The following is a 17,132-nucleotide window of genomic DNA, read 5'->3' on the forward strand; positions in this document are numbered from 1 at the left end:
ACAGTTGTACCCATTTTTAAAATCTAAGATTATAGAAATAAACTAAAAATAAACCGTTTTTGCATAACAATTTAAATATTTAAATTAAATCAAATAAAAATCGGTGTAGTAATCTGAAAAATGTCAAGAAATGACTGTGCAAGAAGGAAGAACCCCCAAATATTTACAAGAAGCTCTTGGTCTTTTCTGTTTACATTTAAAGAAAAAATACTGTGAGCATAAATCAAAAGCACTTAATTAATTAAGTCCAATATATGATATGTTTTTGTTTTTAGCAAAATTAAAGGAAACTATGCTATTGTTAGAAAAAAAAACGTTAGCGACCTTTCAGTAGACTATTGAGTGATTTGAATTTTAAATAGGTATCCTATTTTTTATCGCAAGGAGTGTACAAAATGCTTGAGAGAAAAAATACATCGATTTATTGCGAACTAGTGATTTATTGTGTCGGTACTTTTCTTAAACATAATCTCCAATTTTAAAATCTTTGTTTGTACCACCGTGTAAATTTTTAAAATAAAATAAAAAATAATACGTATGTACTTCCGGTTTTGCCACAACATGAGCAATAAACTTTATCCATATCCATAGATAGCTCTTTGTAAGGTTTTATCCAAGTTGAAACATTGCTTATTTTAGGCATTTCCAAAGCACAATAATTATTCATAATTAAAAATACACGTTGTTTACGCCTCCAATTTTACAACAAAAGTGAGACCAAGTGAAACTGACGGTCAAAATAAAAATTTTTACCTAGAGACATAAACTGGCAAACACAAACCCTTAATTCCAGGACAAAACGTGGCAAAACTATAAGCCGCTGTCTTTTATTAGTTACTGTACCAAGAATTTGAATACCAAGTGATTATAAAACAAAATTAGATATTGGCATTTTCATGCTGTCTGTAAGTTTGAATATAAAAATATATAGTTAACACCAAATGTTCAAATTATATGCACTTTATGCTCACTTTTATAAAAATATGCAAAATTTGACATTTTTGAATTTTTTATGCATTATGTGCAAAATATGCAATTTGCATATTTGCCTAAGTCTAGTTATAGGTAATTGAATATATATTTTTTTCGGCGAGTAAAAAGATCTAAGTATTCAAGCTGAAATAACGGGAAAATGATGCATTTTATAACATAAACTTATTAAACATTTGTCAAAGTACTTAAAAATATCTATCAAATGAGCCCCCGAACATGTTGATAGCATTAAAATGTATGCACCAAGAATTTTTTAAATTTTTACAAAAAATGTTATGTTTTTTTTTTAATAACTCCGTTTGTTTTTAAGATATCAGGTTTATCTAAAAACCGTTTGAAAGTTAATTCCAATGGCTATTTAACCACGTTGAACTTACTCTTTTAGACCCCTTAGTTTTTTTTTAAATAAAAGGTTAAATTGCATGGTTTTCACAGCAAAATTTAAGATTTAAACGTTTCTATCTCGGTTATTTTTTACCCTATGGAAATAGTAAAACATGTAAAATATTTGACACAGAAAAAACTAAAATTTGGGTATATATAATTTTTTACGTATATTGAGTATTTTTGGAGTTATTATCAAAAGAATATGAAAGTTAAAATAATTTTAAAAATTATAATTTTTTTAAATTATATCTTTTTTTCAAAAATATGCATTCTAAACCGGTCAAAGTTATTGGAATCATTACTTATGCTAATATAAAGAAGTTTTTGTAAAGATTACTATAAATTTTAATTTTTGTGGAAATGGCGTATGTTTTATTTTTCACTTTTTCCTAAAAAATTCGAAATAGTTCTTTTATTTTCATCATAACTTGCTTAATTTTGACGCAATTAACTTGTTCTGAAGCTCATTTAATAGGTATTCCGAAGTACGTTGACAAATGATTAGCAGGTATATTTTATACATTGCATCGTTTTCCCGTTATTTAAGCTTGAATACTTAGATTTGAGTACTCGTCGAAAAAAATACACATTAAATTGCCAATAACTCACTAACATTCGTTTAGTTCTTTAAGTAAGGAATGTATTCAGTTTTTTATTATCGTCAATTTCAGTAATAATAACTTATTTTGTAAGAGCTTATTGTTTTTGAGTTATACGTGAAAACCCGATTTAAAACATGCATTTTTTACAAAAAATAAAATCTTTGGTCATTAATAACTCAAAAAGTGTTGATTTATATTAATAACTTACAAATTTTGCTTATAATTTGTCGCTCTATCGATTTATGGTATTATTTCCACCCCCCGGGGGAAAAGCGCAAGTTGGCATCATGTCACCTTTGTTCCTTGAGGTATCCTATAAAATTATTCACCAATTTTCATAAAAAACGATGGAGGTTCAACGAAATCGGAGGTGAAAACCTTCAGTGACTCCACTAATATAAAAATTGAATAATGTTAAATAATGACTGGTTGATTTAGTCTCTGGCTTCTTTTTATTCGATATACTCTCTTTTTAGCTTAATATAACAATTCCAGCGATTTTCCAACTTCTTTGTGGCGTCCGAACAGTACGATTATGGAAGCTCTAAAAATAGGGCGTTTGTTTAGTTAGATGTTTATCTCCTCGTTCGAACTGAATTTTCTATTTACGAGCCATTCCTTCATATTTGGGAACACATAATTATTGGAGGGGGCCAAATCAGGAGAATAAGCCGGATGAGAAAGCAATTCGAAGCCCAACTCTTGAAGTTTTGCCAATAATAACGCTCTTGTGAGTGAGTGCATTGTCTTGGAAGAGACAACACTTTCCTCTTCTGCATATGGGGCGATTTCTCATTGAGTTCCTGCTTCAATTTGTCCAATAATGTACAAGAAAATTGGCTGTTGATAGTTTTATCTTTTCCAAGATAGTCAATGAAAATTATGCATTTGCGATACAGTGGCCATAACCTTTCCGACCCATTAACGGAACCAAAACTTCACAGTGTAGTCTGAAAGACCATTAGTCCGATAATATTTATCTAGCTTTTCTTTTGTGTCCTTTATTATTATTATTAAAGAAAAAGGAGCCGAGGTCTAGGACCTATATAGCTCCATTTGACTAAAAAGAACTATGCAAAAAGAAACCTAAACTTAAGACTATATACGACTTATAATAATATAATTAATTTAATTTAAGAAACGAAAAATTATTGTTCTCCGTGATACAAGTAATCATGTTTAGTGGGGTCTAGGACGTTTCATCGCCGCCGGTCGATTCATCACCGGCCGATTCATCGCCATTTATGATTTATTTTTAATATTAATTAGGAATTCTAGGAAATGACCTAACCTAACCAAACCTAACACTACATAAATTTGAACATATATATTTCTACAAAGGCCATTTAACACTACAAATTTAGTACTATTTAATATTAAATTTAGGGGAAGTAGAAATAGAACAGTAAGTTAATATAATAATATTTTTTTGTCATACGTTTTGAACTGAATTTAACGTCGTGTCGTGTCATCTTCCATAATACAAAATCAACTGACTAACTGGCGATGAAACGGACGGCGATGAAATGGACTGGCGATGAATCGGCGGCATCGAAAAGGCAGCGATGAACCGGCGGCGATGAAACGTCCCATTCCGTGTTTAGTGAGACATCAAAAAAATGTTTTCCATATGCGTCATTTTTTCAAACACATCAATTTTATGCACCTGTCAAAAAGATACTAATGACTGCATTACCCTAAAATGTAACATGTATGTCTAAAAAAGGTTAGATTTTTTAGAACTAATGTTTTTTTATGAGATCACAGCACCCTAATCGGCAAATGACGTTCTGCGTCCAAAGTTGAAAATAGACCTCCACTAATTTCTTTCAGGAAGAAAAAAAAGATATACAATACATGATACTACATTAACTAGTCAACATTTATTTCCAATATAAAATAGTCTAACTCTGAGTTTTTATTTTTAGTTTGCAGATGGTATCCTTTGGAGGAAATAAGCTCACTGAAGTTCCTGCAGCCATTGGCCTTTTGCAACACTTGCAAGCCTTAGTATTATGTGATAACCATATCGAATGTCTGCCAGCAAATATAGCCAATTTACACAAACTGAAGACGTTACTTCTGCACAAAAACAAATTAAGGACCCTGCCTCCAGAAATCGTAGCGTTAAAAAATCTTTCTGAGGTAAATATAAATTCTTATTATGGTGCCGTGCACCTATAGTGCGTTGGCGAATTATCTTAATTATCTGTTCAACAAAACTGCCTTTCCCCCTTGTTCTTCTTTACTCAGATTTTTGAGTACTCGAAACTGTCTTTAGGCACTTTTTCCTATACGAAAAGGGAGTCGATACGTGACCGTTGTCCTTTCTACTTTCTTCTATATTCGTCGACTCCGTGCTTATAAAGCCGGAGATTCAGGATGTAACCAGAAAGCAGTTTCTTTCGGCGAAAAGTCTTGGATTTAAAATATTGTTTATTGTTTTATTTCAATTATTTTAATTGTTTTATTACAGTAAACTTTGCATCTGGATCTTTTCGTCGTCTTCCTAGTTTTACTAGAGATGTCGCTGATTTGCGTCTTAAAGGTGGAATTACTGCATCGCGGTGATTTCCCTTAAAAGACAGGCTTGTTGATTTTTGTTTCATAGTTGGAACTGCATAGCTACACTGATAAAGCATAAGATGCAGAAATAGTTATCTGTAGATGGTGTTTCAACTCTGAATCAAATTAAAGCCAAACTTCCTTTCCCCCTTAATTATCTGTCTTTTGCGGCATGCAAAAGCTTGCCAGTGTTTTTATGCCTGTCCAGTTCTTTATATTTCGCAGCCACGACATTTGTTTGCGACCTACTCATCTCTTACCCTCAATCTTTCCTTGGTTCAGGTGCGTTTTGCGTATTTTTACCTTTAAGAAGGATATGGCCCGGTATCCAATTTTCCGTACCTTAATCAAGTTGAGCAATTCTCTCTCAGTATTTGCTGTTCTTATAGTCTGGGCAGATTATCGGAGAATAGGCCATTTTTGGGAAAAGTTATTTACCAGCAATTTTATTGCTGGAATCGAATCTTATGATTGTATATAGTAATAATATAAGTATGCAAAGTCCGCAGATAGTGTGCTACTTTTTTTATAAACAAAATGGTGCCCGAAAATCGTGTTTTTTAAATTTTTGCTCTGTAACTCCAAAGATTTTCACTTCACACCAAAAACACCCAAATAAAAATTCACCGTAATTAAATTCTGCATAGAGACGTGTTTCGACGAAAATTTTCCCCGGAAAATGCGGGTTTTCCAACAAAATCTTTAATTTTCAACTAAAATTTTAGATAAGTAATTGTTTATCAATAATTAAATAACTTGGTAGTATAAAAGCTCTTTTCGTATAGATTATAATTCCAGAAGCCGATGGAAACTGAATGAACAGTTTAGCAACAATTGAATTGTAAATTAAAAATTTACGGTCGCTATAATACCCACAATAATTATGATACATAAGAATAACTATGATTTTTGTATAAAAAGACACTGTGCCTATCTAATGTACTTTACAGAATTGAAATTGAACTATTTAAGCGGCCTCAGGAATATTTTAAAACTATAAACAATTTTTGGTTTATAAACAAATAGAATATCTCGGGAAATATTAAATTAAATTAAATCATGAAAACGGTATTGGAAAAAAAGCGGCAGGGCGCTTCTTTTAAAAGAAGAAACTTTTAATTGTGATGAGTGGTTCCTGAGATACAACCGGTCAAAGTTAACCGGCATTTGCGGCAAAGATAGAGACAATAAGATCATAATTTTTTGTCATACCTTTTTATTTTTGTCCTTTTTCTCCACACCAATTTTCATATCTTTAAAATACTCATAACATATATTATTATAATAAAAACTTTCGATATTACGGGTGAAAATTGCCAAAAATAGCAAAATTCCAATCAAAAATTAGGTTGGAGAAAATGTAATCTCAAAGTTCAAAATCGGTATACGTTAAAAAAATGCATTTTCTCGGCTTCTCATGGAGCAATTTTCTTCATTCTTTTTTTGTTCCCAAGTAACTCAAGTAGAGCCATATAACTTACGCATTATTAAATGTCAAACTTGCTTTTGTTTTGTTATAATAAATTAATTTATTGATTATAACAAAAATTTTTAATTTGTTTAAATAAAGATTGTTTAAATAATTATACAGCTTTCAAATGAGAATATTTGTGTATTTTAACGGTAAAAGGTACACATGTAGTAAGTTTACCTAAAAAAAATGTACAACTGGAAAAAATATGTAGTTTCCTTTTCTTATAAATAAATTAATCTATTATAACAAAACAAAAGCAAGTTTGACATTTAATAATGTCTTAACATTAGTTAGATGGCTCTACTCGAGTTACTTGGGACCAAAAAAAGAATGAAGAAAATTGCTCCATGGGAAGTCGAGAAAATGCATTTTTTAACGTATACCGATTTTGAACTTTGAGATTACATTTTCTTCAACCTAATTTTTTATTGAAATTTTGCTATTTTTGGTAATTGTCACTCGTAATATCGATAGTTTTTATTATAATAATATATGTTATGAGTATTTTAAAGATATGAAAATTGGTGTGGAGAAAGAGGACAAAACTAAAAAGGTGATGGTTCGAAAATTATGATCCTATTTTTTATATCTTTGCCGTAAATGGCGGTCAACTTTGACCGGTTGTATCTCAGGAACTACTCATCACAATTAAACGTTTTTTCTTTTAAAAGAAGCGTCCTGCCGCTTTTTTTCCAATACCGTTTTCATAATTTAATTTAATTGAATATTTCCCGATATATTCTAATTTTGTTTATAAGCCAAAAAATTGTTTATAATTTTAAAATATTCCTGAGGCCGCTTAAATAGTCCAATTTCAATTCTGTAAAGTACATTAGATAGGTACAGTGTCTTTTTATACAAAAATCATAGTTATTCTTATGTATCATAATTATTGTGGTTATTATAGCGACCGTAAATTTTTAATTAACAATTCAATTGTTGCTAAACTGTTCATTCAATTTCACTCGGCTTCTGGAATTATTATCTATACGAAAAGAGCTTTTGTATTACCAAGTTATTTAATTATTGATAAACAATTACTTAACTAAAATTTTAGTTGAAAAAATTTTTGTCGAAGTAAATCGGGAAAAACACGTCTCTATGCAGACTTTAATTAATTACGGTGAATTTTTATTTGAGTGTTTTTGGTGTAAAGTTAAAATCTTTGGGTGTTATAGAGCAAAAATTCAAAAAAACACGATTTTCGGGCGCCATTTTGTTTATAAAAAAAATAGCACAGTAGCAGATAGCACACTATCTGCGGACTTTGCATACCTATATTATTAATACAGAGTGATTGATTAGTAGGGTAAAGCTCAATAGCTCCGCTATAGTAATAGATAGCAATAAAAGTTAATAACAAAACTTTTAGCCACCTTTGAGCTTCACATTACAAAATTAGTTAGAATGTTACAGGGTGTTCGATAACACAGTGGCAGACCTAACTTATGTTTTTTTAAATGGAACACCCTATATTGTATTTTATATTCGAAATCCTGTTAACTTCTCCATCACAAAAATATAAAGGTTTGTAATGTTATACAGGGCATTTACAAAGTTATAACCAATTTTGTATGAAAATCGTAACAAGTTCAACTCCCTGTCTAAATAAAAATAAGCACAACAGCAATGGTTTAATAATGCCATATTTTTTTATTTATTGTCAAAATTTTTAAGAATTATTGATATTGCTAATTTTCTTTATATCAAATACAGGGTGAGTCAAAACGCAAGTACATTATTTTCTCAGTAATGTTATGGAACACCCTGTATTTTATATCATTATTGAAAAGTAACATTAACGTACTTTAATTTTTATATAACATTCCCTATGCCCAAATTTATTAGTTTTCGAGATATTTTCATTTTTCAGAGCAAATTATTTTAGGTGTTTAAATTTATCTAAATTTTAAGTAAGCCATGACTGAATTGACAATTGAAGATTACCGATTATCAATCCGGTAATCAATGTAACACTGTAGCAAATAAAGAAATAAAAATAATTTATTAGTAATACATTTTACAAACAAAAACACAACCACTACATGCAACATTGTTGAAACAATTAAAAACTATCGTTTTATGTAAATGCAACAAATAAACAAAGAAAATTAGTAATAAATTTTACAAAAAACACACAAACACAAAATACAATATTTTGTGAAGACAATTAAACACTACTTTTGTATGTAAATGTAACAATGTAATAAATAAAGAACGAAACATAATTTATCAGTAATACATTTTGCAAAAAAACATGTTTGAAAAAATTAGAAGCTACTTTTAATAAAATATTTTTAATATTTAATTATATGGATACAAACTCTGGAACGTGTTACGACAGACGAATATTAGTGTCACCTTAATAAAAGCCTTAAGAAATTTGTATGAAGGGTCAACATCACAAATAAAAACTGGAAACAGATTATCGCAAAGCTTCCTGGTTAATAAAGGTCTACGTCAGGGGTGCTGTGTATTACCGACCTTATTTAAAATATATGTTGCAAAAGCATTGAAAGAGTGGAAACGAAAATGCAGAGGCATGGGCGTAGACCTTGGAGAGATTTGCTTATATACATTGCAGTTTGCTGATGACCAGGTTGTTATAGCAAACGATAAAGATGATTTAGAGTACATGGCAAGGAAATTACAAGAAGAATATAGAAAGTGGGGACTAGAAATTAATACAAAAAAAAACAAAATACCTGCCAATAGGTACCGAACTATCGAACATCACATTAGAAAATAATGAAATCATCATGCCCTGCGACCATTACACATATCTAGGAATCGTTTTTGACACAACGGGGAAAGATGATGAAGAAATAAAGAGAAGAATAACACAATCCAGAAAAACAATAGGTTGTCTAAACAGCGTACTGTGGAATCATGAAATAGGAAAAAGAAGAAAACACAATATCTACGAATCTCTTATTAAAAGCAGTCTATTGTACGGAGCAGAAACTTGGCGGATAACCGAAAACAACAGAAGAAAACTGGAGGCAGTAGAAATGGACGCTTTTGGAAGATCAGTAGGAGTGTCACGCAGAGAGAGAATACGTAATGATGAGATAAGACAGCGAATGGGGGTTGACGGCTCTCTAACAACAGACATAGAAAGAAAACAGCTGATATGGTACGGACACGTCCAGAGGATGGATAACTCAAGACTCCCTAAAATAATTATGCAATGGGTACCACCAAACCGCAGAAAGAGAGGAAGACCCAAGAAATCTTGGAGAGAGGGAGTAACGAAGGCGATGAGCGCAAGAGATCTTAGAGAGGGCCAATGGGATGATAGAGTGTCATGGAAATTAGGCATCGGACAACGTCGCAAGACGTTTTAAAACCGATTTATATATATATATATATATATATATATATATATATATATATATATATATATATATATAAGAAATACTGGATATTAGTGACTGTCGATATAAACAAACAACTAGTTTATTAGGGTTGCAGTCAGAAGGTTGGCCAGGATGTTAAAGAAACACTCTTTTGACTTTTTGTCTAGCTTTCGGAATGGTTTTATTCCTTTTTCAAGACTCTGTAATATAGATAAAAAGAAATATGTAAATTTTTATAAAATATCACAATTCGTCAGTTCAACTTACTAGTCGTTGAGATTATTTAAAAGCTTTATGACCCTCAACAATACTAACACAAACATAGAATACAGAAAATAATGGACAAAATACATTCTAAAATTTGGTAAGGATGGTAAATTTTTATATTTATTCTATGACATCTTTTGATGGTGTGTTTTAACTCTGATACATAGAGAACAGAAAGAAAAAACAGTCAGATTAAAATGTAATTAGGTGTTTTTAATATTGTATTTATTTTCAAAAAACCAATAGGCCCATACTGGGTAATTTTTATTTTTAAATCTGTCTTAATGGTATGCAACCTGTTATGCACACAGATGTATTGTGTAGTGCATATGTATAAGAAATATTTATTTTATTTTTGATGTTTTATTGTTATTTGATGATATTTATGATATTTATTTGATGATTGATGATATTTATTGTTACTTACTGGAAAAACATCAAAAATAAAATAAATATTTCTTATACATATGCACTACACAATACATCTGTGTGCATAACAGGTTGCATACCATTAAGACAGATTTAAAAATAAAAATTACCCAGTATGGGCCTATTGGTTTTTTGAAAATAAATACAATATTAAAAACACCTAATTACATTTTAATCTGACTGTTTTTTCTTTCTGTTCTCTATGTATCAGAGTTAAAACACACAATCAAAAGATGTCATAGAATAAATATAAAAATTTACCATCCTTACCAAATTTTAGAATGTATTTTGTCCATTATTTTCTGTATTCTATGTTTGTGTTAGTATTGTTGAGGGTCATAAAGCTTTTAAATAATCTCAACGACCAGTAAGTTGAACTGACGAATTGTGATATTTTATAAAAATTTACATATTTCTTTTTATCTATATTACAGAGTCTTGAAAAAGGAATAAAACCATTCCGAAAGCTAGACAAAAAGTCAAAAGAGTGTTTCTTTAACATCCTGGCCAACCTTCTGACTGCAACCCTAATAAACTAGTTGTTTGTATATATATATATATATATATATATATATATATATATATATATATATATATATATATATATATATATATTATATAAGGTGTTCAAAATTATCTCCTAACACATTTATGTACGCCTAAAAACGATCATTGAATGAGCTACTTACTCTACGGAACATTTGTAAATTAACACATCGAAATACACTTTGTATTCTATTTTTCATCTCATCCCTTGTTGTTGGAGGTATTTTATAAACTTCATTATTAACGTAACCCCAAAAAAATCAGTCCAGTTTATTAAATTCTGGTGATTTGGGTGGCCACTCTACTGGTCCATTGAAAAATGAAAATATCTCGAAAACTAATAAATTTAGACATAGGGAATGTTATCTAAAAATTAAAGTACGGTAATGGTACTTTTCAATAGTGATATAAAATACAGGGTGTTCCATTTAAAATTATTGAGAAAATAATGTACTTGCGTTTTGACTCACCCTGTATTTGATATAAAGAAAATTAGCAATATCGACCATTCTTGAAAATTTTGACAATACGTTAAAAAATATGGCATTAATAAACCATTGTTGTTTTGCTTCTTTTTATTTATACAGGGAGTTGAACTTGTTACGATTTTCATATAAAATTGGTTATAACTTTGTAAATACCCTGTATAACATAACAAACCTTTATATTTTTGTGATGGAGAAGTTAACAGGATTTCGAATATAAAATAAAATATATAGTGTTCCATTTAAAAAAACAAGCCACTGTGTTATCGAACACCCTGTAACATTCTAACTAATTTTGTAATGTGAAGCTCAAAGGTGGCTAAAATTTTTGTTATTAACTTTTATTGCTATCTATTACTATAGCGGAGCTATTGAGCTTTACCCTACTAATCAATCACCCTGTATATACAATCATAAGATTCGATTCCAGCAATAAAATTGCTGGTAAATAACTTTTCCTTGTATTTTGCTAATTAGCCCAGAGTGCCCCAGAGTATTAAGACTTCCTCGTTTCTCACCCTATCTGTCCATGGTATTCGGAACATTATTCGCGAAGTCCACATTTAGAAGGTCTCCAACCTATTAATGGAAGATATTTTCAACGTCCATATCTCCATGCAGTATAGCAATATGAACCATAAATAGCACTTAACCATTTTGTAACGGAGATTGAAGGAAATATTGCGGTTACAAAGTAGCGGTTTAAATTTAATAAAAGCTTGACTTGCTTGTTCGGTACGGCATTTTATGTCTTGTTGAGGATCTTATTGGTCATTCACGCTCATTCCCAAGTATTTGAATGTTTTGATTTGCTGGATTGAAGCATTATCTACTAGTTGTTCTCTTAAAAGTGTACCCTTTCTTATTGCCATGCATTTAATTTTTCCAGCATTTATCTTCTATTCAAACCATATGTTTTTCCTGCTGCATTTATTTTATTTAGCATCAACTGCATATCATATTCGTTATCTGTGATTATTGCTGTGTCTTCGGCGTAAGGCGTAATGAATGTTATTTATCGGGTACCCGTTGACCTTTATACCACAGTCAGAGCCTTCAAGTGTCTCTGCAAAAACATTCTCCATATAAAGGTTGAACAGCACAGGAGACAAAATACACCCCTGTCGCACTCCTCTTAAAATTCCAAATTCCTCTGTGTGTGTTGACTTGATCAGCCTCACTCGTGCTTTTTAACGATAGAGGTTATTTAGCGAAAGCAAGTAAACTTAAAAAAAGCAAAACTTAACTTGCCACGTGTAATCTTTTCATTTAATAACCGGGTTCATGTTGATATCTGACCTCTACACTTTTTTGGTGAAAACTTGCCACGTAATCTTTCTATTGAATTGATATGTTCATTTGATATGTGATATTTGATATATTCAAAATTTTCTTACATCTGTATTGCTTGTTTGTGATCTTCAAGTGCCGGGGCATTCATCTCCTCTCTCGTTCTACCTCAAATCCAGAAAATGGTTATTTTGTGTTCCTAAACAGAGCTTTGAAATGGGTTTCCCAAACTGATGTTATTTCTGTTGGTTTGTTAATTATCCATCCTTCTTGGTTTTTATAAAGGTTATTTGGGGTTTTATTATGTCCTTAGATTTCGGATATATTTATTGATTCCCTTAGTTACATCATTATTTTGAAGATTCTGTTCCGTTTTCTATATTTTATCTTTTTTAAATTTAAGAAACCTAAAAGACAGAAACCATATTAAGTTGTGGGATAAAAAGAGATGAAACTAGTAGAGGTGGGAAATGTAGCGATATATACCTAAAAATTTACATTATGCAGTGATGAGCGCGCTAATAACGTATCGAGCACCTTTAGACGTATCGGACGAGTTTGGCAACTACCACTGTGACAGTGACAGTTTTAGTTGACATACTCCTCTGATACGTCTAGAGGTGGGAAAGTATCAATATAATGTAAATTTATAGTTTTCTATCGCTAAATTTCCCACCACTACAAGTTTCATCTCTTTTTTTAAACGTTTTTATATACTTGGCTTGGTTGTTGTCACAGTCTCCGCAAATGTTGTAATCCATTTTAAAAATAGTTGTAGGCTACCTAGGTACCTGAAATTTTCAGAATAGCTTAGAACTAGCTAACAATGCAATATTTAACTGCTATTATACAGGGTGATTGATTAGTGGGGTAAAGCTCCGTAGATCCGTTATAGTAATGGATAGCGATAAAAGTTAATAACAAAAATTGTAGCCAACTTTGAACTTCACATTACAAAATTAGTTAGAATGTTACAGGGTGTTCGATAACATAGTGGCAGATCAAAGTTATGTTTTTTTAAATGGAACACCCTGTATTTTATTTTATATTCGACACCTTCTTAACTTCTCCATTACAAAAATAAAAAGGTTTAGTATATTATACCCTATAAATACCCTATTTACAAAGTTACAACCAATTTTATATGAAAATCGTAACAAGTTTAACTCTCTGTATAATTAAAAATAAGCACAACGGCAATGGTTTATTGATGCCATATTTTTTTATTTATTGTCAAAATTTTCATAAATGATCGATATTGCCAATTTTCTTTATATTGAATAAAGGATGAGTCAAAACGCAAGTACATTATTTTCTTAGTAATTTTAAATGAAACACCCTGTATTTTATATCACTATCGAAAAGTAATATTACCGTACTTTAATTTTTATATAACATTCCCTATGTCTAAATTTATTAGTTTTCGAGATATTTTCATTTTCAGAGCAAATTATTAATTACGGGTCTAAATCTATCCAAATTTTAGGTGAGCCATGACTGAATTGTCTAAAACTGACAATTTACGATTACTGATTATCAATCTGTAATCAGAGTTGGCTACAATTTTTGTTACTAACTTTTATTGCTATCTATTACTATAACGGATCTACAGAGCTTTACCCCACTAATAAATCAATCACCCTGTATGGATAAATCGATTTTTTTTATTTCAAACTATTTTAAAAATATGACTAATGCTAAATTGATGGTGGGTCAGTGGCATTAGACTGCAGATCGAGAGTTGCCTAGTTCGAACACGGCTGTTGCGTATCTTTTTTTAATTTTTTTAATAAATAATTAAAAATTGATATAGTTAAAATTCATATTTTATAAGTTAATTATTATATATGCCATTGTATAATAATTATTATATATATGCCATTATATGAATATTATATTGCCATTTTAAACAAAATAGAAATGGGGGTAAAAATGGGCTAAAGAAGACGGTGTTTGTTGCTGCATTTAATACTTTTGTTTTAAATTCTTTCCAATGTTCTTCATTGCCTGTGTTTATCAGTGTTTGAGTTCTTTCTGTTCCATGAATTGGTGTGCTTTTCTGCGACAGTTGGGGTTAGCAAAATCGCTCGCTCAATAGAGTATTTCTATCGGGGTTGACTTATTACAGCCTTAGTAAGTCTTACTAAAGCATTGGCTTCCTCGAAAGCGGCACCGACAAACTGCGACCGTAACACTGCGATTAATTACGTCAGATTACGGTGAAAAATTCAAGGTTCTTCACTGGGGCAATGGAATGTGCAAGCTCAGCAAGCGGTGGCTTCCAACGCATCCCTAGAAACCACTGATATTATTTTGCGTGGTACAGTTTTTTATGACGTCATTCATCGCAGTGTTACGGTTGTAGTTTGTCGGTGCCGCTTTCGAGGCAACCCAGGCATTACAGCAGTTAGTCTGCATGTTTTGTTAAGGATGACCTGTTTTAATATGACCTCGTAACCAGACGAGGCAGGCGTGCTATGCCCTAGAATAGCATGGCGCATGGGCATGCCCATGCAAAACTTTCGCTTGCTCTTAGCATATGTCGCTACGACACCCATGCCACGTTATTTCGTTCCGATTCGATACTGACAGTCCGATACGATATGCTTTAGTTGGTTCAGAGAAAGTCATATATAGGGTGAGGCAGATAAAGGGCCTATTAGAAATATCTCGAGAACTAAAGACAATTGAATTATGAAAATTGGAATAAGGGGGTTTTGAAGACTGATCTATTTAATGAAAATATTTTCATCTATTTGGTACTTCCGGTTATACCGGAAGTTGCTTATAACTTCGTTTTTTTAAATGGGACACCCTGTATATTTTTACATTTTTTGATTCTCCTCGATTTCTTCTTTCTTAAAATATAAGGTTTTGTAATAATATACAGGGTAGGTTAAAAGATAATTACGTTTTCTTATTAATTTCGTAGCAATATTCCCACCCTGTAGGATTGTAGTAGTTTGACATAATAAACTTATTTATGTTCAAATGATTTTTAATATAGTCTACTATTGTTAACAATTATTAGTGTAGCTAAATTTTTAATTTTAGTATACAGGGTGGGTCGAAACTCGGAATGAGTATTTTCTGAGTTTTCTTAAATGGAACACCCTATATTTTAGTATTGTAATGAAATGATATTTCATGGCACTTTTTACTTCTTCAGCATTCCCTATACCTAACTGCTTTAGTTTGTGCTTAATTGTTAATCGCACCAACAATCTTAACTTCGATGGTATTTTGATACCTCAACCACTATTGGCAATTTTAAGTATCAGTATAGATTAATATGTATTTATTTCCAAAAAAATTATTTGTGACTGAATATTTTCACTGCCAGCCTATTACAATTTCACCTATTTTGTGTTGCAATTAATGTTTGGCTTTAATCACCAATAACTCACAAATTAAAGAAGTTAGGTATAGGGAATGCTTACGAAATTAAAAAGTACCATAAAATAACATTTCATTACAGTACTAAAATACAGGGTGTTCCATTTAAGAAAACTCAGAAAATACTCATTCCGAGTTTCGACCAACCCTGTATACTAAAATGAAAAGTTTAACTATACCAATAACTCTTAACAATAGTAGACTATATTAAAAATTATTTGAACATTAATAGAGTTTATTATACCAATCTACTACAATCCTACAGGGTGTTAATATTGCTATGATATTAATAAGAAAACGTAATTATCTTTTAACCTACCCTGTATAATATTACAAAACCTTATATTTTAAGAAAGAAGAAATCGAGGAGAATCAAAAAATGTAAAAATATACAGGGTGTCCCATTTAAAAAAACGAAGTTACAATCAACTTCCGGTATAACCGGAAGTAGCAAAGAGAAGAAAATATTTTCATTAAATAGTTCATACCTCAAAACCCCTGTATTCCAATTTTCAAGATTCTCTTAGCTTTAGTTCTCGAGATATTTCTAATAGGCCCTTTATCTGCCTCACCCTGTATAGTGGTGAGTTTTCTGAGGATATTATTTCTAGCTACCGATTTCTCACGTCTTCTCAGTGACTTGCCTAGCGTAACATCTAAGCAGATTGGTTTTTCCGTGTGTTCAAGAGTGACACTATTGTATCAGGCTTGCTTGTGGTTACTTGTATCTGGACGGGGTTTGGCATAAGTGTTTTTTTTTCGGTAGTAGCTCAACACGGTATCGAGGACCTATCCCAGTTTCTCTTTCCTTACTTAAAGGTTCCTTCTTTTAACACATTCCCTGCCTATCGAAGAGGGTGGAACTCGGTTAGGAGCCAATCTGTTGAAAGGCACTTGACTGAAGTAACTATATCACTCGCTGGCGCGTGAACGGCAGCGAATGGGTTAAGAAGTCGTCGCACAGTGGTGAATTTCGCCGAAAACCTGGCCAAAATGCAAAAATTTAAGTTTATAGGTATACTCCGAGAAATTTTATATGAACTTTGCTCTGTAGGTTTTTGAGAATCATAAACGGGCATTAAGGGTAAAACAATACAAGCAGATCATGCATGGCCGCCCATATAAAAAATTTTTAGGGGGGGTGCAGACGTGAAGATGTTGCACATTACATTTTGTATACTTTGAATAACAATATACAGTGCTAATAACAGGCAAGTACAGCGCTAATAACCGGCAAAATAGCGCAAAAGATGGAAAACATATTAAGTTGTGAGATAAAAAGAAATAAAACTAGTAGAGGTGTTAAAATTAGCGATAGTAATATATACATTGACATTAT

General features: G+C 31.3%; 1 protein-coding gene across 2 annotated transcripts in view; it reads left to right on the forward strand.

The window, feature by feature from the left end:
• Window positions 1–17,132, forward strand: part of LOC114331569 (leucine-rich repeat-containing protein 58) — a 95,814-nt gene that overhangs the window by 49,856 nt on the left and 28,826 nt on the right. For both annotated transcript variants that reach the window (XM_028281175.2, XM_028281174.2), the window contains exon 3: window positions 3,911–4,127. In XM_028281175.2, the coding sequence (XP_028136976.1) occupies window positions 3,911–4,127 (217 nt within the window). The remainder of the gene's footprint in view (window positions 1–3,910; window positions 4,128–17,132) is intronic.

The sequence above is a fragment of the Diabrotica virgifera genome, chromosome 6 (assembly GCF_917563875.1).
Source record: "Diabrotica virgifera virgifera chromosome 6, PGI_DIABVI_V3a".
Lineage (NCBI taxonomy): Eukaryota > Metazoa > Arthropoda > Insecta > Coleoptera > Chrysomelidae > Diabrotica > Diabrotica virgifera.